Source organism: Grus americana, chromosome 19 (assembly GCF_028858705.1).
Source record: "Grus americana isolate bGruAme1 chromosome 19, bGruAme1.mat, whole genome shotgun sequence".
NCBI lineage: Eukaryota > Metazoa > Chordata > Aves > Gruiformes > Gruidae > Grus > Grus americana.
Genome location: NC_072870.1, coordinates 11,637,875 through 11,663,545, shown reverse-complemented (window position 1 = coordinate 11,663,545; position 25,671 = coordinate 11,637,875). Strand labels below are relative to the sequence as shown.

General features: G+C 48.6%; 1 protein-coding gene across 3 annotated transcripts; it reads left to right on the top strand.

Annotated features, from left to right (window-relative positions):
- Window positions 1-10: 10 nt before the first annotated feature.
- Window positions 11-25,550, top strand: AKAP1 (A-kinase anchoring protein 1). Of its 3 annotated transcripts, none has more exons than XM_054847349.1 (11): window positions 11-31; window positions 12,035-13,991; window positions 16,002-16,135; window positions 17,559-17,685; window positions 18,247-18,377; window positions 19,591-19,768; window positions 20,464-20,614; window positions 21,261-21,328; window positions 22,775-22,848; window positions 23,704-23,769; window positions 23,909-25,550. In XM_054847349.1, exons 2-11 carry the CDS (start codon window positions 12,059-12,061, stop codon window positions 23,966-23,968), a joined length of 2,922 nt encoding a protein of 973 aa, XP_054703324.1. In that variant the 5' UTR covers window positions 11-31; window positions 12,035-12,058; the 3' UTR covers window positions 23,969-25,550. The 3 variants fall into 3 exon arrangements, with proteins under 3 accessions (XP_054703324.1, XP_054703322.1, XP_054703323.1); XM_054847347.1 differs by lacking the exon at window positions 11-31 and adding an exon at window positions 129-289; XM_054847348.1 differs by lacking the exon at window positions 11-31 and adding an exon at window positions 510-882.
- Window positions 25,551-25,671: the final 121 nt, after the last annotated feature.

The window sequence follows — 25,671 nt, the reverse complement described above, 5'->3', positions numbered from 1 at the left end:
CGAACACAAACCCGATGGCCGCTCCCCTCAGGTAACGGCCGCCGGGGCGGGCAGCGCAGTGCGCAGGCGCGACGCCTGAGGAGGGCGGGTCTCACGGGGCGCGGCGCACGCGCGAGGGGGCGGGGCGGGCAGGCGGGGCGGGGCGGCGGGAGCCGCTGCAGGTCCCGGCCCGGCCGGGCTGCACGTGGGCTTGGCGCGGCGGGCGGGGGGCAGCGGGCGGGACCGGGACCTGCTCCTGCTCCGGGCACCGGCGCGGGGAGGGCGGCGCCGCCGCCGCGCCGGACCATCCGTAAGTACCGCCGCGGCCCGTCGGTCGAGCCCTCGGGGAGCGGCGGGGCCCGCTGCCCCGGGCTGTCAGCCGGCCAGCTCTCCGCAGCGCAGCGCCGCGGGTCTGGCGGGGCCGCCGCCGCCGGCCGCGGGGCGGGACGGGACGGGGGGTGCTGCCCGCGCCGCCTTCCCCGCGGGCTGCCGCTCGTTAGGCCGTGGCCGCAGCGGGAGCGGTCCCGCACAGACCGGCCGCGCCGCTGCGCCCAAGGTCAGCGCCGCCGCGCTCGGACCCCGGCCCGGCTCGGAGGTGACCCCCGGCGGGGCCGTGGGGCGGCGGCGCTGCCGTCCTGGCCGCAGCTCCCGGCGCGGGGCCGCCGGTAGGCACGGCGGTACCTCCGCCGGCATCGCCGCTCGGGGCCCGAGCGCAGCGGGCCGGGCCGGTGCCCGCCGGGGAGCGGGGTGCGCTGCGGCGGCCGGTGGCAGGCGGGCCGCTGCGGGTGGGGGGAGCAGCCGTGGCCTGGCAGCGCGGTGTGCGGGTGCTCTCGGCGGCAGTTCGGAGTCTGTCGGTGGGTTTACGTGCGTTTCACTGTTTGTTTCCCGCTGGACGATGGCAAGGTACGTTACCACGGCCGTGAGAGAAACAGCTGCGCGGGCCAAGGGAATTGTGTGAGTTGGTATTAAATGTGATTCATTCCCACTGCAGACCGTGCCGTAGCTGCTTGGAAATGAAAGCGAGAGATGACATAAGCGTGGCAGACTTGGTAGTAGAGATTAAGGATGCCTTGTGTTGTCTCTTGTATGTCTGGTATGGCAGGGCTTGCTTGTGTTATGGTAATAGCCGATAAAAACTGTTATTAGCAAACTTTTCATATATTGCAGTGTCTTCTATTTGTTTGTAAGCCAGCATGGAATATACGTAGGAGCAAAGGAATTAAATTAGGCTGCTATTGAGGAAGTAATGGTTCAGTAACCTTGCTCTCCTGGAAGAATCCTTGTTGTTTGACACTTTTTTTTTCCCCCCTCCTTTTCTTTTCTTCTTGTTCTTTCCCCCTCCTTGGAGCAAGTAAGATCTAAGTTACTCGTGTTCCAGAATTGGGCAACTCGATCTACGTCTGGCTAAGTTCTTTATTGTAGTGTAGTAAGTTATACCACGAAGCAAGGAACGCAGAATGAATAGGCATCTCGGCAAGGGCATCCTTTTCATCAAAGTTATCTGTAGGAGTAGGAAGCAGCAACAAAAGCTGCACTCGGCCACAGTCTGTTACGGAAAAGCAAGGGGCTGCAGAATGGAAGTGATTCTGCCTTTCTGTGTTTCCAGGGTCATGTGCTGCCTTGGTTGGGCTGGCAGTTGTGCTAGCACCTGCCGAGCGTTATCGGAGCCTCTGTGGACTTTGTCTCAGGTGAAAGGAAAGGGCTTGTTGCTGGGGAAAGTAGTAGCAGGAGATGGTAACTTTACGTTTCTCCTGTTTGCTTTGCACCTGTGAATGATCTACTGAGTTTCAGCCCTACGTGTGTGTGTAGTATAGCCAAGGAGGAGCACACGGCATGCTGGAGCGTGGCACGACTGCTCGTGAGGGAGGTATGGCTTTTCCGTGGTAGCACGTGGCCCAGAGCTGTCAGAGCAATGGAGCTGAGCTTGCTCCTCTGCCGGGGGGTCGCTGTGTGACCCAGTTCAAGTCACTTAACCTCCTCATTCTTTAATGAGCTTCCTGCGTAAAGGGTGAAATACTGTGCAGGCGTTCGCTGAGCTACTGTACCTGTCATCTAGTAATCTCAGTGGACCTGTGATCCTGAAAAAGGATAGTTAAGCTTCACTACGTGTATCGTGATGGCACAGTTTAGTTCTTGATTGACTAGTTTGCTTGCATGTGCTGCCTAGTGCACTGAAGGAAATTACAACCTTTTAGTAAGTTAAAAGGAGCAACAAGCCTGTAGAACTGGAGCTGTGCTCGAAGCTTGATAGAATCCACCTTATTGTTGTATTGCTTGCTGTCCTGATCTGACAGTCCCTCAGCTTCTCCGTCAGTGTTTCATTGAGCTCTTGAAGGACTTTTAAAACTTCTCATGGGACACAAGTGCTGGGTGATTTAGGCAGGTGAATCTCACCATGACTGTAATAGTATCTCGTATGACTGGGCTGCAGGCTGTTTGCTCTCGGACGTTAAACAAATGATATTGTTAGGTTCGGAGGGTCTGCATGGACGGTGCTGCAGGAGCCCAGTTGTTGTGTGTTCTGGTAGCTGCGTCCTCCTTGTGTTCTCCTTAGTGGCATCAAGTTCAGATACCTGTCCTAGGAACCAGATTCCTTTTTAAAGATCTCTGGAGATGGTTTGAGGTGCTAATACTGAAAATCATCAACTGCCTAGAAAGCCTTGGCTTTAACCTCGATGTTCCACAATGCATGAAATTAGACAGCAGGAATTTTCCTCACCACCCAGGTGTGAGATGTAGGGGCCTGCAGTTCAGATCCACCACGGTGCGGAGGTTCCCCGTTCCTGCAGATTCTCTCGAGAGTTAACTGTGACAGGAGTTGGTTGGTTTGAGGATTGCAGCCAAAGCTGTTCAGAGCCAGAAGCAGTTGGTTTGCTGTGTTGAGACTCTTGCGTTCATTTTGAAAACACTGCAGGCTGACTTCAGGGTTATTTGAGAGCAAGTCTACTTTTGCAGTAGTAGAGTTATCTGAAGAGCATAATGCTTTAAAAGCAACATACCCCCCATATCTATGGTGCTCATCTTTCATGTGCACTTCACTGATGTGAAAAAATTATTTAAGGTATTTCTAGTGTCCAGGGAGACTGCAATAAGATCAGGGCTGGTATCCCAGGTGCCCTTAGCAATTTCTAGAAGTAATAAAAAAACATTAATTAAAACATGAATTATTTTTAATTGTTTAATGTTTCAGATCTAATGACTAGCCTTTTTAAAATTCTGATTTCTAACTACAGTGCTTCTGTGGAATCCTTAATCCAAATGGCTGGTTAAACTTCATGAAGTGATGATTAACTTTGGGCAGCCACTTTTAGATGATTGGAAGAAGCTATTTTATTCAGCAGGTGCTTAATATTTCCTGGAAATTAAGGCTGTTGAGTTTGCTTCTCATGGGGATTGCTGAAGGTGACATGTTTGCATGTCACTCACTGTATTTGCAAATTATCTGTCTTCAGCTATTTTACTGTGGCTTTTTTATTGTCCACTACGTGGATTCTGTTTAACTTGCTGCTCCTGCATTCTGTACCCTGGCTGGAAGCTAACTCTGAATTTATGTGCTCTGTACATTACTGTTAGCAGAGTTGAATATTACATAAAAGATCATTTAAAATCATTCTTCAGCAAACAAATCACTGCTTGTAGACCTGAAGAGGTCCTGATTGCCTTTGACCTCTGCTGCCACCTGGCAATGAGGGTGAGAAAATTAGCATGTGCTATTGCTGATTTTGACTCCTGGTGTATAAATAGCAGCAGATCCTGGCAAAAGCTCATGATCTGCATGTGCCTCTTGTATGGGGGGCATTAGCTTTGCATAGGGATAAACCTGTGAAACTGGAAACTTGAAGTCTCAGGGATTGCAGTATGTATCCCAATCACCCTTAGGGCTGTGACCCTGCAGTTCCCCATCCTTAAAGAGGAGCCTCTTGTGTTATAAGCTTGGACTTGTATTCCATTTCTTGTTGAAATGCAGGGTTAGGAAGAATTTTTTTTGGTGTGCAGGAAAGAAATTTGCTCGTCACTTCCCTAAAATATTTCAAGGTGAATGGAGTATAGTGTTCTGTTTGCCTGGTGAGGAGGATGGGCTCCGTCTCTCGAGTTGGAGTACCTGTTTTCTATTCCGTGTGTTCCCTCCAACTCGATGTGACTGTAGGAAGGTCACTTAATCTGTGTCTTGGCTTTGCTTTTTAAAAAGAAAGGGTGCCAAAGCTGAGGAAAGGAGGCAGTCTGCAATCTTTGGGGAACAGCCCCTAGCGTCATTTGGGGAGTGCTTGTAGGTGCTACCGCAATACGGATCAAAGTGAAGCACGTCTCTCTCTGATTAGGTCTCAAGTATGTTGTGTAACTTCTTGTAGCAAGCTTGTTAATGTGTACAAGTTATCTTCCTGCTCGTTCAGCCTAAATGACTCTTAGTGAAACCTTTCCTGTTCCTCCTTAGTGTAGATGAGCATAGAGTGCCTTTTTCACAAATGCTTGATATCGTTCCTCTCTGTGCGCTTCTTTGGCTTATTCTCAGCAAGCTCTGGGCACAAGGCTTTCAATGGAACACCACCGCTTTTTGCTTTTCTGTTTAAGTCTAGTCCAGCTTTTGTTTTGAGAAGCTGTTTATCAAGGTCTTGTTGCTGCGCACACTAAACCTAGTGAGCAGGTCTTGACTCTGTTCTCCGGATACCTGTTTGGTCTCAGTGCTGCCTCTTCCAGCGGTATCAGTGTGTTGTGATGTAAACCTCACCATTCTGTCTCCTTGAAAATTCAAGTCTGTTTTTTGTCTTGTGTGCGGAGTATATTGGAAGCCTTTAGTTAGTTTGGTGTCTGTTCCTGGGTGTTGTGCATGCTGGTTTTCTGGAAATTGGTGTAGATGCCAGGCTTTAGATATAGCTGGTTGCTTTTTAATTTCTAAGCTGCATCCGTAGTGGACGCTACACTATGTTGGCCTTAGCAAGGCCTGCATTAGCTTCACTGGTGTAGAAGCAAACACAAAATGATAACTATTGAAATTATTTTTTCTGAAAATCTGGATAATAATTTGTTCTATTATCAAACCTGGGTGAAAATGCCCAAAGAATGAAAGATGATAAATCTGGATTTGGAGAAAATTTTTGCAATGTGTTGGTAGATTATAAAGGTAGTAAAAGCTGCTTTGCCTGTACAGTGGAGGACTGATTCTCTTTAGTCTTCCATGAAAAGTGCTTTTAAAAGAGTTGAATCTGGACTGGTAGGTGTGTTGTGGAGGTAGCTGTTCAGAAAGAATTCCAACAACTGATGTCTTAGCCTCTTGGCTGCAAAGTGGTGTTCGTTCCCCAGTCAGGGATACCTGTGCACAGAGTGGGGTAGTCTGGATCAGAGGACTTTCTCGGCAGTTTAAAGCCCTCCACCACATTTTGAGGAACAGCCAAGAAAGATAAAGGTGGTATTGGTAAAGTGGCGCAGAAGCGGTTTCTGAAGTTTGCCACTGTATCTGTGAGACGTTTCTGGCAAAGCAGTGAAAAATTGATCTTGCCTTCCTCTGTAACAGAGGATTCACAGGGAGACACTAACTAACTTGGTCGAAGAAGCTATAAATAATGAAATGATTGGAGCAGGAAGGTAATAAGATATAAAGTGCAGTAAGGAGCTTGATAATCTGATAGGGTTAATGTTAATTACCAAGTTTGAACCGCTCTCTGGAGAGGCCTTCCAGCAGGGCCTGGAGGAGGCAGGTGGTCCCTCCGTTGTGGACTGTCTGCATAGGAAAAAACAAGAAGTTGCAGTTTAGATATTCCCATACCAAACGCCAATTCAGCTTTTGATGAAAACAGATCTTATGCAAGGGTGGGTCAAATCTTTCGATGCCTGTTTCTGTGCAGTAATTTATCTTATTTTAATCTTAATGGTAGGGCCTCCAGTTCTTAGGGTTTTGTCAACTCCTGTTCTTATGCCTCCTCTAAGGCAGAGCATGTGCTCCTGGTTATTTTTAGCATGGAAAATTTTAAGAGCCCACGTGGTCCCCTTTAGTTTTAACTGTGCCAGCCTTGTCCAGTTCTCTTTCACCCAGAGAGTATTTATTTCCCGAGTGCTGTATCGCTAACTATAGGGTTTGTAGGGAGGCATCCTGGCCTTGCTGTTGTAGCTACGTTTCCAATTTAGCTGCCTGCTTGTTTGCTCTGTGATCCTTCAGGACTGTCTTTAATTCCAGCCTTGATTTCCACTGCTGTCGGGGTCTGGAAGCGTAACCTCGCCAGTGCTGGGGCAGGAGGAAAGCGCAGGAGCAGGGCCCGACCGCGCTGTCCCTGCGGAGCAGGGGGGCTCGGTCACCCGGGGGGGTGGCCTTGTCTCTCTTCTTGCAGAGACTTGAAGCAGCTTGTCCCCAGAACACATCTTCCCGAGAGCCCTGAAAATGTGGAGCGAGCGCTTGCTGAGCTCCCGTCTCGGACCTTGAGCGTGAATCGTCTGGCTTCTCCGTGCCCCTCGTGCTGCACATTTCTGACCTTATAAGGATGGGTACGCTGCAGGGTGCTTGGTCCTGGCTGGAGGAACACGGGGGCTTAAAACTGCACTGGGACCTAATGCGAACAAGGAGAACAAGTTGACTGTCCTTGGCTTTTTTTTTTTTGTTAGGTGAGTGTGCACATTCATTCTTGTCCTCATCTCCCTGATCTTTACCAGGAGTTTTCCATAAATCAAGTCAGGATCCAGATTTGGAGAGCTGACTGTCCCCGATTCTCCCATTGGTGTCTTAATCCCATCCTGACCTACCGTGGGGATTATTTAGCAAATTGGAAAAGGCTCCTGTCCTAGCTGCAGCTCTATGGCCATGCCTTGACAGAAGGTGTGACATTTAGACCGGATTCCTGACGTGCCAGAAGGAAGTGGAAGTGGCTGGTGGTGCCGGGGCGGGGGGGGGAGCGTGTACAGTGTGCGAGCTCCGCACTAGCTCAGCTCTATTTTTGGTGCGGGACGGCGCGGAGCCCTGCACGTTGGGAAGCAGCACTGGGGCATCCAGCGCTTCGCACTGGTTCTGCCTTTGGCAAGCTGATCATCTCGGTGCAAAGCCTCTGGAGCGGCTGCGCTTCCCCAGCTGGCTCCTCCTGCCCGGAGAGGGCAAGGACTGTCGCGCCAGGCTCCCTCCCGTTTGGCAGTGCTTAAGGCCATGTGATTTGACAAGCTGCCATTTTCTGTTCTGCTGCTGGCAGGAAAAATCCCAGGCTTTCTTCCCGCCATGTGTTTAAGTGATCCCGTTGCCCCTGCAGTCCTGAGCTGGCTGTCAAGTTGGCGATGGGGAGAGGATTTTGTCGGTCTTAAACGTGTTGGAAAATGAATGTGGGCTTTAGGGGCGATCCTGTGGGGGAAATGGGAGAGAAGTGTGTGCTGCATCTTACACCCGTTTGGTTGAGCAGGTTAAAAATCAGCCATCGTCTGGGCATCGTGTAAAAAGTGACATTGTGACCAGCATATCAAAATCAGGCCACTGAAGTCTTTGTATCGCGTTTACGTAAGGCGATGTTTGTTGGTGTTAGCTGTCCCCTACCCAGCCCAGTGCTTTGGGATGTCTGCTGGCATCTTGTGCCGAGCCACCGCCTTTTATCCCTTTCTACCTGGTGGAAAGACGTGGAATTCCCATTCACACCATCACTCACAGTATAATGCAGCTCTTGCTAAAACTAGTCAAATTAAAAACACGAAATTAAACGAGCTTTGCAAAGAGCAGTCATCTAGTCCATCAGTCCCCACTGATCTAAACATCACAGAAGAGTGAAGATCTTTATCTTAAATTATATTAATGTTAAAATCACTCTTGGAGCTGTTTTGTCTGCCAGGCTTTGGGACAGGCCTGTCCCTCTGTGGGGCATCCTGCGACTGTCTTCCTGCGCTGCGGAATTGTGTGGGACTATTGTTCCCACAGTTGGTGCAACTTAATAGGGAATCGGATAATAATAGAGCTGTCTGTTTAATCAGGAAAGCTTGCTGGGAATGGACTTGTGAGCTTTAATTTGAGTTTGTGGTATGCCTATGAGACAGCTCGTAGGGTGGTTCTGCATTAATTATAACAACTTAAGCAGACAGCAGATGAGCACTTGCAGTGGCTCACAATGTGCCATTGTGCTGTAGAGCATAAATGTGAACCTTTTGTCTTAGGAATGTACAGGCTTCACCCTTTCCATCTACCAAGCTCCAAAACCCAAACATCCCAGTTATTGCACAGGTTTGTTTTTTTAGTTCCAAGTCTCAGATGTTGTCGTTAACCGAAAGTTCATCCTCAGCAGTGAGCGCTGCTACCTGACTGTAAAAGCCAGCTGGAAGTAACTGGGATTTAGAAGATACCAGGTGTAAATGTCCAGTGAACGCAGACTCAAGTTTCCTGTGTAGAGCACCATAAATACTTCATTTGTGATATATTGGAGATGTTACTGGATTTCTTAAATCATGTCTGCAGCTGACCTTTGCTTTGGGATTGAGCAAGAAATTGTCTAGTCCTGGGTTTTGCCATTCATTTATTTACTTGCCTCAGTCGTTAGGACTCCACAGTAAACGGTGCGGAAGCAAGGCTGGCGTCCGAGCTGGCTTGGATCAAGTTGTTTGTTTGCTCCTGTGGGATGGGAAGGTGTGGCTGGAGGAGGTGAGAAATCTGGAGTGAATATTAAATTATCTGAGGCTTGGATGCTCGGTTTGAGCCCGAGGGAGGCATGTTTTTGTCCCTCGGCTAGAATGTAATCAGCTCCTCGTGAAAATTGAGGCCCTGAAGAAGAGTTGTGTTTGGAAGCTGTGGTCAGAACACTTGCTCTGATAACAAAAGGTTTTTTCCAGTTGAGACAGACTAAGCATAGTCGACAAACTGACTTGGTTGTCTTCTCTTGTCGAAGAAATATTATGCTTCTAAAGAGGAACTAGATAATACTTTTTTCCAGTGGGTGTTTCCCATTTCTAGGACTTTGCTATCTCCTGTAAACAACCTTTATTTTTGTTGCTCATTGGCAAAAGTCTTGAGGCCTGTTTGGAGGAAAGTCTGTCTGTGTAAGCATTGTCAGACATGTGGTATTTTGCTTTAATATCTGCTCAGTGAAAACATAAACTGTAAGTGCTTTGCGGCAAGGCTGTTCTGGGGATGTGGGTAACTGCTGAGCTTTGTGTCCCAGCTGTAGGCTTTCCTTCAGGAAGAGGAAAGGCATGTCAGCCCTGCCTCATATCGCCCAGGTGAGGCTTGTAAATGGAGGAGCATGACTGGGACCCGAGTCTCAGCTGTGTCTAGGTGGGGAAGGGTTCACACTCTTTCTAGAGTTGAAAGCTGTCTCTTACTCTAGGAAGTCAGAGGAGCAGCAGCGGTTAACGTAGTCAATTTAGATGTAGAACAAACTTTGGAGCTGGGTTCCAAAGTAGTGTCTCTATCCAGGCTGCTTTTGCTGGACAAATACCACTGTTATCACAGAGTGGTAGGGCTTGAAAGGGACCTCTGGGGATCATCTTGTCCAACCACCCTGCTAGAGCAGGATCACCCAGAGCAGGTCGCACAGCATCGCGTCCAGGCAGGTTTTGAATCTCTCCAGAGAAGGAGACTCCACAACCTTCTCTGGGCAGCCTGTTCCAGTGCTTGGTCACCCTCAGGGTGAAGAAGCTTTTCCTCATGTTCAGACGGAACTTCTTGTGTTCCAGTTTGTGCCTGTTGCCCCTTGTCCTGTCACTGGGCACCACTGAGAAGAGTCTGGCCCATTCCTCTAGACACCCGCCCTTTAGATATTTAGAAGTATTGATCAGATCCCCTCTCAGTCTTCTCTTCTCCAGGCTAAACAGACCCATCTCTCTCAGCCTTTCCTCATACAAGAGATGCTCCAGTCTCCTCCTCATCCTTGTAGCCCTCCACTGGACTCTCTCCAGTAGTTTCCTGTCTTTCTTGAACTGGGGAGCCCAGCACTGGACACAGAACTCCAGATGTGGCCTCACCAGGGCAGAGCAGAGGGGCAGGAGAACCTCCCTCGACCTGCTGGCCACGCTCTTCTCAATGCACCCCAGGATACCATTGGTCGTCTTGGCCACGAGGGCACACTGCTGGTCATGGAGAGCTTGTTGTCCACCAGGACTCCCAGGTCCTTCTCTGCAGTGCTGCTTCCCAGCAGGTCAGCCCCAACCTGTACTGGTGCTTGGGGTTATTCCTCCCTGGGTGCAGGACCCTACACTTGCCCTTGCTGAATTTCATTTGGCTTCTCTCCGCCCAGTTCTCTAGTCTGTCCAGATCTCGCTGAATGGCAGTGCAGCCTTCTGGTGTGTCGGCCTCTCCTTCCAGTTTTGTGTCATCACCAAACTTGTTGAGGGTACACTCTGTCCCCTCATCCAGGTCATCGATGAATATGTTGAATAAGACCAGGCCCAGTACTGACCCTTGGGGCACACCACTAGCTACAGGCCTCCAACTAGACTCTGCGCTGCTTATCACAACCCTCTGAGCTCTGCCATTCAGCCAGTTCTGTACCCACCTCGCTGTCCACTCATCCAACCCACGCTTCCTAGGCTTGCTAATGAGGATGTTATGAGAGATGGTGTCAAAAGCCTTGCTGAAGTCAAGGTAGACAACATCCATTGCTCTTCCTTCATCCACCCAGCCAGTCATGCCATCATAGAAGCTCTTAGCTCTCCTGAAGTCCAGGGTTGTAATCCTACTTATTGCCCTGCTCCTTCCACGCAGGATCCTGAACTTCACCATCTTGTGGTCAGGGCAGCCTTGGCTGTCCTGAGTCTTCACATCCTCAACCAGTCCTTCTTTATCTGTTAGTACAAGGTCCAGCAACACCCCTCTCCTCGTAGGCTCCTCCACCACCTGTGTCAAAAAGTTGTCATCAATGCTTTGCAGGAACCTCCTGGACTCTGCGTGCCTGGTGGTGTTGCCTTTCCAGCAAATACCAGGGTGGTTGAAGTCCCCTGTGACACCCAGGGCCTGTGACTGTGAGGCTACTTCCAGCTGTCTGTAGAAGGCCTTATCAACTTCCTCATCCTGATCAGGTGGCCTGTAGCAAACACCCGCAACAGTGTCACCCGTATTAGCCTCCCCCTTAATCCTTACCCATAAGCTCTCAACTCGTTCTTCATCCACCGCTATGCGGAGCTCGATACATTCCAGTTGCGGTCTCACAGAAAGAGCAACTCCACCACCTCGCCTTGCTGGCCTGCCTTTCCTAAAAATTATGTAGCCATCCATGACAGCATTCCAGTCATGCGAGCTATCCCACCACGTCTCTGTCATTGCAATGAGATCATGGCCCTGCGACCGCACACAGACCTCTAGTTCTTCCTGTGTATTCCCCATGCTGCGTGCATTGGCGTGCAGGTATTTCAGAGAGGTAATCGAGCATGGAGGTTTCCCTGGAGGGGTGCAAGAGGGTCCACTGTAGCCATACACACCCTTGAGGTGGTTGGCTTTCTGATTCTCCTCTTGGGAGGCAGCTGAGGAACATTTGTTGCTGCTCTGGTTGGCCTGGCTTGTTCCCCAGTTGGATGCAATGGCATGAGCATTGCCACATTCGACCCCAGCCCGAGTCCTTCAGTTTAAAGCCCGTTTCACCAAATTGGCCAACCTGCTGCCAAAGATTCCCTTGCCTCTTCTAGACAGGTGGATCCCATCCCTCTCTAACAGGTTAGAGTCATCAAAGAATGTCCCATTGTCATAAAAGCCAAAACTCTCATGAAGGCACCAGCCACGTAGCCAGGAGTTGATACGCATTGCACGTCCGTTTCTGGCTGCCCCCTTTCCTTGAACTGGTGGAATGGAGGAAAGGATAACTTGGGCACCAGTGTTTTTCACTTGCACCCCCAGGGCTTTATAGTCTTCCTTGATTCTGCCCAGGTGAAATTGTTTGAAGTGTGAAGGTGAGGTAAAGTGAAATCGATGAGTATAATGGTGAGAAATGTCCAGATATCTCTAGTCTTAGGTAAGGATCTTGTTCTGTGGTCTGCTGGTAGAGATGTGAATTTAAAGAGCAGCTGGAAAACAAGCCTGTTCATGCAAATAGAAATACCTCAAGACATTTATGAAACTTCAGCCTTCCTGTTATCTTCCCTGTGACTATTTTAACACGGTTTCTGTTTCTCCTTCTAGATATAATTGCTGAGGCTCTGTAAAATGGCTTTACGCTTCCGCAAAGTCATCCCATATGCCATACCTGGAGTGCTGGCACTTCTTGGCTGCTGGTGGATCTATTCCCGTAGAAAAAAGTATGCAAGCTATTACAGCAAACAAGAAGTAGCCGTTGAAGAGCAGCGGGAAGTGCCAGAAGCATGTGTTCCGACGAGAGAGGCAGTCTTCGAGGAAGAGGAATGCCCAGAGAATGAAACCTCGACCTCCCTGCGGTCAGCAGGGTTGACGACGCCCTCTCTTCTGTGTCAAACTCATGAGAGGCTAGATCTCTCACAGGACCTTCCAGACCTGTCAGTAACGACACTTCAGCCCAGCACGCTTGAAGACGACAGTGAAAAACTAGAAACAATAGTATCTCAAGATGAAAGCAGTGGCCCTGCTTGTGCGTCTCTCCCTCTGACGTCAGAGTGTCACGGCAGCGCTGCAGTGAGCCTTCTACAGGATTCATGCTCTAGTGCCAACCAAGATCAGGGGCCATCAGCATCAATGACACTGACACGAGAGTCTTTGGGAATCACGGAGGAGATCAGCAATGCAGAGCAGCCAGATGATTCTTCATTTAAGCTCCCTGAGGAAAGCCAGATGCCAGAAATTGTGCCATCGGATACTGGCTGTGTGACAGCCCTTTCCTTGGGAATGGAGAAGGAAGCCAATATCCCACAAGCCTTTCTCAATAATGAAGTTGAAGTTGTATCAAGTCACAAGGATTCTGCAGTGAGCATGTCACCGGGTAGTTCGGAGTCTGCCTGTTTGGAGCTGCCCAGGGAAGAAAAGATGTCTGAGTCAATTGCCAGTACTGTACCTGTGTGTCCGGAGGAGGACACACAGCCAAAAGGGAATGAATTGGAAAGAGAGAAGATCGGAGAAGTGAGTTTGGACAAGGAAGAAGTTGAGAAAATTGAGCAAGTAGCAATACAGATAATTTCCAAGGTCATTTTGGCAGCAACTGAGGAAGTGCTGTCTGGTTCTGCAAGCGATGTGCCCACTCGGATCTGCCAGGCTGCTGCCGGCCGACTTGAGACACCTCTGGAGATGGCAAGCGTTGTTTCCTCTGATCAGATGCTTGCAGAGGAAGCTACAGTAGCTGATGAGAACATTGCTGTGAAGAGTGATGCTGCGGTAATGACATCCCCGCAGACAGAGGAACAGGATCAGAGTGTGACCGATTCCGGCTGTTTAATACATGGCTGTCTATCCGGCCCTGTTCAGGGAGACAGAAAAGATGGCCGGGTGAGGAGCCGTGTGTGCAGTGAGGAAGTGCTGTCTGATTCTACAAGCGACATGCCCGCTCGGATCTGCCAGGCTGCTGCCAGCAGAGTTGAGACGCCTCTGGAGACGACAAGCGTTGTTTCCTCTGATCGTGTGGTTGTGGAGGAAGCTACGGGAACGGATGAGAACATTGCTGTGAGGAGTGATGCCGAGGTAATGACATCCCCGCAGACAGAGGAACAGGATCAGAGTGTGACAGTTTCCAGCCGTTTATTGCGGGGCTGTTTATCCAGCCCTGTTCAGGGAGACACAAAAGATGGTCGGGTGAAGAACCGTGTGTGCAGCGAGTCCCAAGGAGTTGAGTGGGCTCCTGTGGAAAACTATGGAGGGTCACTGGAAAAGTCACCTTTGGTTATGGGGGACTCTGGGTGCGGTGCACGTGCATCCGAAGGTGGGACAAGTGTGAAGGACCCACTGCAGAACGCAATGCTGTCTGTCGCATCAGGCCAGCATTCGGACTCACTGAGGATATCTGCAACCCAAGAAGCACCTGCTGAGCAGAGCTCAGTACCAAGTGAGAAACCTCCTACTCTGAAGCTACCTGAAGGCAGCAAAGTGCCGTACAGTAACGGGATGCTGAAAGGGGATGGTCCAGACTTGCATCATGAGTGTAGCAGGGCAGCAGGCATGGATGGAGATCACTCAGGAGGTAAGGGATTTGAAAATCCTCCTACAAATACATGGTGGACAAGCATTTTATGTGCTGTAACCCTTCTGCTTCAGAACATGTTCAGATTTATCCTCTTCATGTTTAACTTGCCCAGTAGATGACTATTTAGCCCTCGTGCAGGTGGGTATGCATTTGTTCTTGGAATTCCCATCTCTGCAGGATCCAGTGTTCAGGGTCTCTTGCAAAGGGGTGAACAGGCTGGTCCTCTTTCAGCACAAAGTTTATTGTCTAAAGCTAAGCGTGTGCTTGAGTAGCCCAGTGAAGTGAGCCGTGTCTGGATGCAGGCCAGGCTGTTGAACACCTTGGTGGTTTGAGACCTGCTCATACAAATGGTTTCTGCTTCAGCTCAGGCAGCCTCTAGTAAGCACTGGGTTCACCTCTGTGTTTATGGACTGCTGCTGAAAGAAACCTGCCTGACAGCTTCCAGAGGTGCTGCTGGATGAACCAGGGAAGTGCTCTGAGGAATTGTGATCAAATCAGTTGGTTGCAGACCAACTACCCTGAAGCCTTTTTGTGTGGAAGGGTAGGTGCACGCCAAGAAATCCCAACAGGGAGCAATGTTCAAGGAGTTCCTCCATCTGTCTCTGTGTTGCTTTTGCCTTCTGGATCCTGGATGGTGTGTGCCTGGCAGAATACAACGCTGTCTGAGCAAACCTGTGTGACCTTGGAGATGGATGTTAAAATCCTTTATGAGACCCTGTGGTGCCAACAGCCCTTAATGACAGGATGTCTTTTGTAATTGCTACAAAGCAGTTGGAACAAAGCTGCTTGTTGCAAGACATGGGGATTGAGTTTGCCAACAATGAAGGATTAAACCCACAAAACACTTTCACTAGTGAGAGTAACCATAGGAAGAAAACGGTTTTGCCTTGTAGTGAATGCTGGTGTGCCAAGAAGGTACAAGAGTGTTGTGGAGCCTGGGGATGACAAGGGCTGACAGCTCTGCACTGAGCTGAAGGGTAGGGAGAGGGGATCTAGCAGGTAAAGCTGATCATGTGGCTATGTTGGATAAGAGGTCCTACAGGTGACCTTCACCCCCAGGCTGAGAGACTTCAATCCTCATCCTTGTCTAGGAAGTCTATGGCAAAGAGCTGCACTGTTTGCCTTTGACTTTCTAGACATCTGTGCTGTGTTACTAGGTAAGAATGTGGCAAATGTGAAGCCACTGTTGGGTTTCTTTTTCTCTTTGGTCTTGGACTGGATGGTCTGAATACTTGCAAGCGAGGATCTTCATGCTTCTGCTTGTTCATCTGGAGGAGGGATCAACCCTGTGTTACACTGACTGTGTCTGGGATCTGATCAGGGGGAAGCTGTTTGAGTTTGCCCTCTTCCCAAGTAGAAGTATTCCTGGTATCACCTGATGGTTTGGAAACAAAACATGGCTCAGCTCTGGCACCTCATTTCTTCAAGCACAGGAGAAATTTGAGCAAGAGGCAATCCCCTACCACAGCTAGTAGTGTGCACGCCTGGCATTCAGGTCACGGTGCAACCCGTGTTGGGGCAGGAATGTAATGTCAGTGCAAAGAGCAGAGGAAGAGCTTGCATGTCCCACCCCGCCCTGCATGCTATACTCCCTGTGAAGAACCCTGCTGAAGCCATGGGGAAAATGCAGAATATCTCGCAGCAGCAGCTCAGGGTTGATGTCACATAGCTCTCATTCAGCTGGTAACTTTGACTTGGTGTCTTGTCTCTGCTGCTGTGTAAGGTGTTGCTATTTTGAAGGACTCCTGCTGAACTCAGGCCTCTGTTGCATTCCTAGAGGCGTGCAGGTTTTTCTTCAGGTATGAAAGGAGTCTTTCAGTAGGTTATGTGTGACAGGATTTTACCCTTTCTGAAATACTGGAGAACCTGATACAGGAACATCCCAACTGAATGCATAGGAAGAGCTCGATGTAACCTCTTTATGAAATGCTGCATTTTCATGGCCTTGTGTCTGGTAGCTGGACTGTGTGGGTTGTCTGAATGCTGACACGTGTGCATGTCTTGTAGCTTTGGATGTCAAAAACATGGATTTTGTGGACAGTGGCTGTGCCATGAGGAAGACAGTGGCTCACCAGAACGCTCAGCTAGAAGCAGAGTCCAGCAAGTCCGACTTCATTGTCTGGGAAATAGAGGTCCCAAAGGTAAGCAGCCGCTGGCCTGCTCACACATCCTGCCCTACATAGCCATCTTCTGGTTCTTCCAGTCTGGTGCTGGCTCTGTGCCATCCCGGGGAGATCAACCACAAATAAAAGAGGATTTAAGTGTTTAGTTCCCATTAAGACTCAACGGGAGTGAAGAGCCAGTACACAACTGTAAACAAGAAGCATGTCAGCGCTATGCCCAGGGTAACCGTGCTGGTTGTTTGACTCATTATTCCCCATTATCTTCCACCCCAGTCTGTTAGTCCAGTGCTTTGAAAGCATTCAGAGGGCTTTGAGGGTACACAGTTATTAAGGGCAGGTGATGAATTGTTTTTTCGCTCTCCACTATATAGGAGGGTTATATTTCGACTGCCTGACCAAACCCTTCCTCACAAGCTGAGTGCTCATCTGAGCTATTCGGTGGAGCTGCTGTGTCTATGTCTTCATAGTGAGCTTTCTTTTGGGTTGAGGGAGAGATTGTGGGGTTTAGGGCTCTGTTCATCCCATCTTCCTTGCTTTGTATATGCAAAATGACTTGTGGCTTTCCTGCACAGCGTTGCTCTTGCAGTTCTGCTTCTCAGCAGACCTGGATACTGACAGCCAGCAACGTGAGACAGCGGCTCCGAGCGGGATAAGCATGCTGCCTTGAGTGCTTGGATGCTGTGAGCCCAGTGAAGACACGTAACACGCATTTTAATAGATCAGTAAAACACAGGCGAAGGAAGCAGTTCTACAACAGAAAAATATGTTTCAGTGGTTAGTGCAGACAGGCCGTCACTTTTCTTAAAGCAGCTAACTTTACGTTGTATAGAATGATCCACACTGACTCAGGCCCAGCACTTCTGCTCTGGGACCTGGTCTCTGACAGGAAGTGGTGGCAGGTGCCAGTGGAGGACTAGACGTGACAGGGCTTGCACAGACATCTCTGCATCACCCCGCACAGCTGCCGGGGACTCTGGGGTCTAATGGCTATGATAGCCTGCTTCGCTCTCCTCTGAATGTCTCTACTCCCTTTCTAATCTAATTAGCTTGTTTAAATATTGCTAAAACTTAGTATTTCATATTTGAATGAAAAATGCATGTAGCATGCTCTTAAAAAAAAGAAAAGTGGTGGGAGATTGGGAAAGAATGTGACTTGACTGTAGGAAGCCAGTAGCCTTTAGCAGGCCTGGGTTTGTCCCATTGTGTCTTTCTGCCATTCTGCGAGATGTGGAGACGGATCTACGGAAATGAGCTGTGCTTACTGATCTGTATCTACCTTGACTTATCCCAGACCAGCTGAACTCTGCACTGGTCCAGCATTGCCTTTATTTATCCTGCCTGGCCCTGTGCTACAGGAACTGGGAACGTAGGTGAAATAATCCACAGTGTTGTTTGATCTCCGTTCCTCTTCCTGACTTGCTTTCTTGTCCCTTTCACAAAGGATTTAGTTGGCCGCTTGATCGGCAAACAAGGAAGATTTATGAACTTCTTGAAGCAAGCATCTGGTGCCAAAATTTATGTCTCAACACTACCTTATTTCCGTGACTCCCAAGTCTGTCACATCGAAGGTGAGTGGAATGTCTCTTTATGCGGGGTCTAATATGTAGCTTGGGGGCCTTAATTCGATGGGCAAGGAATTGAAACAGATTTAGTGGCTTTGAGTCTAGTGCTTTACAAAACTTTTCTGCTCGCTGCTGTTACGGTAGAGGTTTATGCCAAGTTGCCTGTGCCTTGACACGTGAACCCTCTGCTCTCGAGGTGAGAGTGCTTTTTAACATCTTTAGCTGCTGTAGTTTAACCAATGCCTTTTGCAGGATCTTTTGCGTGAAGAAGGAGCTATGGCATGTATCAGCAAATGCAGTATTGACTGTGAAGGTTGTTAGATTAATTGTGGCTGAAAAATCTCTGCCAGTGAATTGGGTTCATCCTGAAAGCTAAAGCTGTTGAAACTGGGACCTGGCGGTCTGAGTTGCTCACGTTGGTCTGATACTGGGCTACATGGCTAGTCTCTGAAAACTGAAGTTGCTGATGTAGTGCAGAACGCTTTTGGTAGCTCTATTGCTTCACATGGTGGGGGTGTCCTCAGCATATCTGTGCTACAGACTTGCTACAGGATTTTTGTCTTCCAGGCTCCCCGCAACAAGTAGAAAAAGTACTGAACCTGATTGGCAAGAAGTTCAAAGAGCTGTGTCTCACCAACATCCACGCTCTACCTCCACCAACACCACTGACACTTCATTCTCTCCTTATGACTGCCTGGGTGAGTGCCAGCTTGCTGGCTACGCTGATGTCCGGGTGGAAGGCTCTTGTTGGTCTTTGCTCTCAGAGTATGCTAGATCCATGTGGCTGGTGCACAGGTGCCCTCAAAACCAGTTTGGTTTTGTGTGGCTGTTGTCCAGCTTGTGTAACTGTTACAGATCAGATTTATCTACCTGTTTTTCCACTGCTGTTTCCATTCTGCCTGAGCTGAGAAATGTAGAATCATTTAGGTTGGAAAAGACCTTTAAGATCAAGTCCAACCGTAAACCTAACACTACCAAGTCCACCGCTAAACCATGTCCCTAAGTGCCACATCTGCATATCCTTTAAATACCTCCAGGGATGGTGACTCCACCACTTCCCCGGGCAGCCTGTTCCGATACTTGAAAACCCTTTTGGTGAAGAAATTTTTCCTAATATCCAATTTAAACCTCCCCTGGCACAACTTGAGGCCATTTTCTCTTGTCCTATCACTTGTTACTTGGGAGAAGATACCGACCCCCACCTGGCTACACCCTCCTTTCAGGTGGTTGTAGAGAGCGATCAGGTCTCCCCTCAGCCTCCTGTTCTCCGTGCTAAACACCCCCAGTTCCCTCAGCCGCTCCTCATGAGACTTGTGCTCCAGACCCTTCCCCACTTGGTTGCCCTTCTCTGGACACGCTCCAGCACCTCAATGTCCTCCTTGTAGAGAAGGGCCCAAAACTGAACCCAGCGCTTAAGGTGCAGCCTCAGCAGTGCCGAGTACAGGGGGACAGTCACTGCCCTGGTCCTGCTGGCCACACCATTTCTGATACAAGCCAGGATGCTGTTGGCCACCTTGTCCACCTGCGCACGCTGCTGGCTCATATTCAGCCAGCTCTCAACCAACACCCCCAGGTCCTTTTCTGCCAGGCAGCTTTCCAGCCACTCTTCTTCCCCAAGCCTGTAGCGTTGCCTGGGGTTGTTGTGAGCCAAGTGCAGGACCCGGCCAATAGTCTCTTTGTGTACAAGGTGGGCCCCACCCCAAGTCCGATTTCGTTGAACAGCATGGAGTAACAGGGAGTAGCTTTCTGCTTCTGATCCAAAACAGCTTTTGGAAGTGAAATACCAGAGTGCCAGGGCTTTTCCACTCATGCCTGTAAGCTTCAGGAGTTGCTGGTGGAACATGGAGTTGCTGTGAATGAAGCTTGTGTTGCTGTGAACGCTAATGAGAATTTCTTTCCTCCACATGACAGCTCTTCCTCCCAGATGGAGTTGCTGTAGAGGTGGTCGTGGCAAACCAAGTCGATGCTGGACACATGTTTCTCCAGCAGCATACGCACCCCACTTTCCATGTCCTGCGTAGCCTTGACCAGCAGATGTATGCCTGCTACTCTCAACCTGAAATTCCAACCCTGCCAACTCCAGTAGAAGGCAAGTAACTTGGTTGCTCACAAATTTTTCAGTTGAGAAACTTCAAGGGTCATGCAAAAGCCTGATGCCCCTGACTTTGGCTTGGGAAGTTTCCCAGTGGATGGGAATGTGAGAGTTCTCTTGCTTAGCTGCTGCCAGAGTACAGCTGTTGCTCTCTTCTTCCTTATCCCAGTTATCCCTGGAGTCCCCCCCTCCCCAGCCACTTAGCTGTGTGTTGAGCTTCAGAATGAGACCGTCTGTCTCAGGTTATTTCTAATCAACTTGGCCTCTGTTCTATTTTTGCTGACAAAGTGTAGAACTCCTCCCAAGTCTCCATCGTGTCACTGTCTGCACATGGTGTAGAGTGGATCACAAGGAAGGGAGGGGTGGTTAATGCTTCCTTTCCTTTTTGGAGACAGAGCTCACTGGTAGTGACCAAAGGCTGGAAGGGAACTGGATACCTGGGTAGAAGGAAGGGAACTGGATACCTGGGTAGAAGAGCATGGTAGTGGCAGACAGAGACTTGAGAGTACAACCCAGCTCTGCTGTGTCCTAGCTGCAGGCTTGTCTGATGGAGAGCTGGGGGTGTGGAAAGAAGATGGAAGCAGCATAAGAAGAAATGCTGTTGATTCTCAGTAGAGAACTGTGCAGCACTACTAATGCCCAAAGCGCTGACTTCTGGAAGTCCACTTCTACTGAGCTCTTCTGTTTTGCAGTTGGTATCATCTGCGCGGCTCCAGGCCTGGATGGGGCATGGTTACGGGCTCAAGTTATCAGCTACTTCGAAGAGACTGGTGAAGTGGAGCTCAGATACGTGGACTATGGAGGATACGACAAAGTGAAGATAGACAAACTCAGGCAAATCAGGTCTCTAGCTCCTCTTCCATGGCCTGAGGCCATATCTGGCTTGAATCTTCATCAGAGGCATCCATGTAGTTTGAATTGCTGATAGGTTTTTCCAGACCTGAAGCGGGAAATGGTAGAAAGGTTTGTCTGAGCAGCGGGTGTGGAGTCCTTGGGAGCACAGCAAGCTCTTGCAAGGCTTTTTTGAAGGGAAGGGGAGAGGAAATGGCAAATTCTGCCACTTCAGCATGGAAGCTGAGCAAAAGGATACGTTCAGCAGGCCCCAAAGTGTAGTTAACTGATGAGTTAGGAATAAGATGCAGGTTCTCTGTGCCCCAGCCCCATTGGCTGGGAGAGCCATACTGGATGAGGATTTTCTTACGCAAGCCTGTGAAATACTTGATTGAGCCCCAGAGGTGGGAGAAAAGCAGTACAGCCTCCATTAGGGAGGTGGGTTTTGCCTGGAGCCCAGTCCAACTTGGCATGCTAATCAGACAATTTATTGCTGCTGCTGCTTAGATTGCTGGGAGAATAGTCTGGGGTTTTTTTGAGTGTCATTAATTTTAAACTGAATTCCTGATAAGGTGACATTGATTAATCAATTGCTCTAAAGAATACAGGAGTAACTTAAAGCCATGTTCTTATTCTGATTGATTCTCTTTTCTTTAAGGTCTGATTTCTTATCACTACCTTTCCAAGGAGCAGAAGTTTTACTAGACAACGTGGTACCACTTCCAGGTAACGGAACTCTCGAGATGTGCCATCGGTGGTGCTCCTGTGGGTTTAAACGGATGCCAACTGTGCACAAGCAATGACTCTAAACCTTCTCGCTCCTCTCGCAAGCGCAGCCTCTGATGTGACTAGAGCAAGGATTGGAAAAATTGTATTTTATTCTTCTAAACGTGCTAGCATGGCATAACCTGTCAGACCCCAGGGGAAAGTTGGTAAAAGGCCAGGCTTTTTCCTGCATGGAGGAGAGAAGGAATTACTCTACTAAACAGCAAGTTGGCAGAACTGGCAGGGTAGAGGTGAAGTAGCTGTAACTACTCTGCTGCCTTCTGTCACAGAGTAGCTGTAAATGCAAACTTAGTTTTTAATCTGCTAGACAAATACGTGACATTTCCCTATGAAAATGATGGATGGGTCTAGTTTTGTGTTCAAAAGACTTCCCTCCAAGCACTGGAGGAATGTCAGTCACTGCCTAGAAATGCTTTCTGGTTTGCTTTCCCCCCCCCCCTTTTCTAGTGATGTTAGAGATGCAGGCTGTGTTGGTGTCTCAAAAGCTGCCCTCCTGGGTGCGGGAGGGGTGGCTGTAGGAGCTCAGGGTCAGGCCAGGTTTCAGCCCTGGGTTTGTGGCTGGCAGCACTGCAGGAGGTGCAGGCCCTGCCAAGACTAGAGGGATGGCGGGGTTTAAGCTGCTTCTAGCAGAAGTCAGTGTTTTGCATGTTCCCCGAGGTGATCGACCTCCTTCAGGATTTGTGGTGTTGTAGGGAGTTGTTCACTTGCTGCTGGACATGGTCTCGGGGTGGGGAGCACAAAGGAGAAACTTCATTTTGCAGCAACTTTCCTCCAAAATTAAAACACTTCTGTCCAGTCTGCAGCATCGATTGTAACTGTATTGCCTGGGACACCAGGGTTTCCTGCCGCATTACCACCGTGGAGTTAGCAACAGTATGCACCTAAGCTGTGCAGGCTGAGAGATTGGAGCTGCAGGTGCTTGCACAGAGGGCATTTGCGCTGTTCAGGTGCCAGCCAGCCTGCGGTACAAATGCTTTGGAGCTCCGGTTGAGAGTCTTGTGCTCTGTGCAGGGTCAGTAAAGTCCTGAAGCCCCTGAGCTTAGTTTATTAAGGATCAAAATACTAATGGCAGCTCAAAGGTACCGCGGAAGTCTACTTTTCTGTCTTTAAAGCCTCCTAATTCACCAGCCGCTGATGTTCACATTAACTTAGCTAGTAGCTTTAGAAAGCGCTTCATCCTTTCCCTTCAGCAGCACGGCAGGCATAATACTTGGGTGATCACCAGCTTAATAGACTGGGTTCAGCAAATGCCTACAGCAAGGGTAGGCGAGGATTCTCGGGCCTAACTCATGTAGGAGGTCAGACATGATGAGCTTAATAGTCCCTTCTGGCCCTTAAAACCTGTGAGTATCTCATTTGTTTTCTCCTGCTCTCTTCTTTCCAAAGACGAGGATCACTTTTCATCCGAAGCTGACGCCGCTGTTGTTGAGATGACCAAAGGCGCAGTCCTAGTGGCGCAGGTACCTGAGAGCTGTCTGGAAAAGCCTTGCTGCTGATTTGACTGCTGCTGTTACCCTCTCTGCCCCCAGCGTACTCTGTGTGTGTTCAAATCCAAAACAAAGGCTGAGCTTGTAAGGCCGGCTGCTAGGCAGGGTTCTCGTGGAGCAGTCTGGGTGCTGAGAACTTCCTTGTGTAGCATCGGCACCGCTCCGGACGCTGTGGCTGGGAAGGGTTGAGTATTCCCTCTTGTTGCTGATGCGGGCTGGGAGGCAGGGCTCCTGAATGGCTTTACAGAGCACAAAGTGGCCTGTTGTCCAGCGGATAAGTATTCGCCTGGGTCTGCACTGCTTTGCCAGTCTTGGCTGTCTTTGCAACACTGACATCTGGGACCTGGCCTCTGGCCGGCCAGAGGGAGCAGTAAGGCTTCTGGCAGTGTCCCCAAGGCTTCTGCATGTCGTGCCTGATGTCAAGGACAAGGCGCTTCCCTCTTCTGAAGTGCTTCTACTCGTGGCTGTAGCCATCCACGTCAGTTAATGGGACGAGCGGGAAGCTGATGGCATGTGTGATGCTCAACCTCTTAGCTTCCTTCGCTTTAATGCAGCGCTCAAAGGCATCACTGATTCCAGTAAGGGTGCGGATTTGAGTGACTAGAGCAAACTTGCAGCGGGGTGTCCCAGCTGCCTGGTAGCAGTAGCTACCTTTCCTCCAGCCTACGCAGAAGTTTGAGTATTGAGTATGTGATGTGCAGTGACTGATGCTAGCCTTGCATCCTCCGTGGCTCAGACCAGAGACTTGCTGAGAATTGCTCACGCTCATGACCTGAATTAATCGCTGCACACTGATGCCTGCAAACTAATGTTTTTCTATGTTTCCAGGTCACAAATTATGACAATGCAACAGGTCTGCCACTGATACAGCTGTGGAACTTGATGGGAGATGAGGTGTGTATGTTGACGTGTATTTTTTCAACACTGTTAGAGTTTGCGATTATGCGCACTTTTTGATTGTTGATTAGGAACTTGCTGATGGTTTTCTAGTGGCTTGTTCACCCTTCTACTTTTTTTTTTTGCCTCCCTTTAGGTGGTGTCAGTGAACAGAACTCTGGTGGAAAGAGGATTTGCTCGGTGGCTTGACTACTAGCGATGTCCTAGATGCCTTGACAACTATTTCTGCGAAGAAATCTTGTTTTGCACTGTTACAATTTGGTTTGGCAACTTCTCATAAGAAAACCTATTTACACCTGCGTGCGGAGTTTTGCTGGTCCATTCAAACGCATTTTCCTCAACTGTTACCATTTCACCTGAAACACATACCTCATCTCAGTGAAAGGCGGGGTGTTAAAAGCCATAATGACAGATACTGTAGCTTTAAAGCAAAAAAAAAAAAAAAGTCCTCCCTGGCCTCTACTCAAAAGTTGAATGCAAAAAACCTTAAAACCTTGGTGCTTGCTTGAAGCTAGCAAATGCCCCTGAAATGTTAACTGTGGTTGCATTTCTGTTCAACGTGTACAATGCCCCATGAACTTAGTGTCTGCTTTTCCTGAAAGTTACTTTGGTTGTCCTTTTTTAACAGGCTCTGCCTATGAAATTAATGAATGTTATTAAGGAATTTAATGTTCAGTTATGGATTTTTCTATATTGTGCCACTAACCTGCACAAACAACATTCATCTTGTGTCTTCCTTGTGCCAGGAGGTAGGTGAATTGCATTTGTTGCACTTACTGTGGCACATGTCTCGCTGCAGTCATGGTTTTTAGGCTTGACATGCTTAAGGAAGAAAGCTTCTCTGTGCAGATGCTTGAAGTACAGGATGTTACCACTACAATTTTTGCTCTGAAATGTCATGTATTTAAAGAAAAGAACTGATTGCCAAGCCCAATTGTAGTTTATATTTTTCTAGCTGTGCAAGTCTGTAAATATATATAAAAAAACATTGTAATATGTAATATTTTGTACAAGAAAAACACTGGAAACAAAGGGAACTTTACAGAAACTTTTTCACACCAAAATGTCCTATGTAGGTAGAACTGGTTTGGAGTGCATTAGGGTAGCCGACATATTTGGAGCATCTGAATGCTGGGAGTGTTTCAGCTCTGCTGTATACAGGATTAGCATTCCCGTAGATTGCTGTCTGGTTTGAATTGTGATCACTGCATTCTTTGCTATGTTGCTGTACAGATCTGTTAAAAAAAAAAAAAAGTAACAACTTGGCATTAATATTGCAGTGGTGTTCTCAATTTTTTTTTTTGCTCCTTTTTAGATTTCTATCATATTTAAAATTTTGCTCAAGTAATTTAAGCTGACTTAATACTCTTAAACACATGCCCTCTAATGTATATCATTTTAGATATGTATTGCGCTGGGATTTATTGCTGGCAGAGAAGATACTTGCCAGGAAAATGTTGATGTAGTCAGTCCTCAGAAGTTTTTTTCAGGTGGATTCAAGGATGTCCTTACATCATATGAGCTAACATGTCAGTGCATCACACATTTGGATAGTTGCCTACAAAAGCATTTGGTCCAATCCCTTCTGATATGGTATGGTGGGGTTTTTTTTTTTGAGTTCTCTCCTATTTGGCACTTATGATTTAATGTTCATGTTTGCAGTAACATCCAATGAAAACTAAATTTGGTAACTCAGTTAAATCTATAAAACATATATCCTCTTGGAATGTTTCTTTCCATTTCAATTAAAGCTCAAATTTTAAGCCGTCTTAATCAAACTGTGATGACTAAGAGCCTTCATTTCCTGACCTCTTGCGATGTAGGGTTAGGAAGGGAGCTCAGCGGGATCGGCAGGTGAGGAAAGATCCTGATGGCTTTTCACCAGATGCAGAAAGGTTG

Bases quoted from the DNA above. Each gene is read 5' to 3' on its own strand.
- AKAP1 (XM_054847349.1), top strand. From the start codon at position 12,059: ATGGCTTTACGCTTCCGCAAAGTCATCCCATATGCCATACCTGGAGTG. The intron at 18,378-19,590 runs GTGAGTGCCAGC...TCCACATGACAG, and splicing joins CTCTCCTTATGACTGCCTGG to CTCTTCCTCCCAGATGGAGT. The intron at 20,615-21,260 runs GTCTCTAGCTCC...CTTTTCTTTAAG, and splicing joins GACAAACTCAGGCAAATCAG to GTCTGATTTCTTATCACTAC.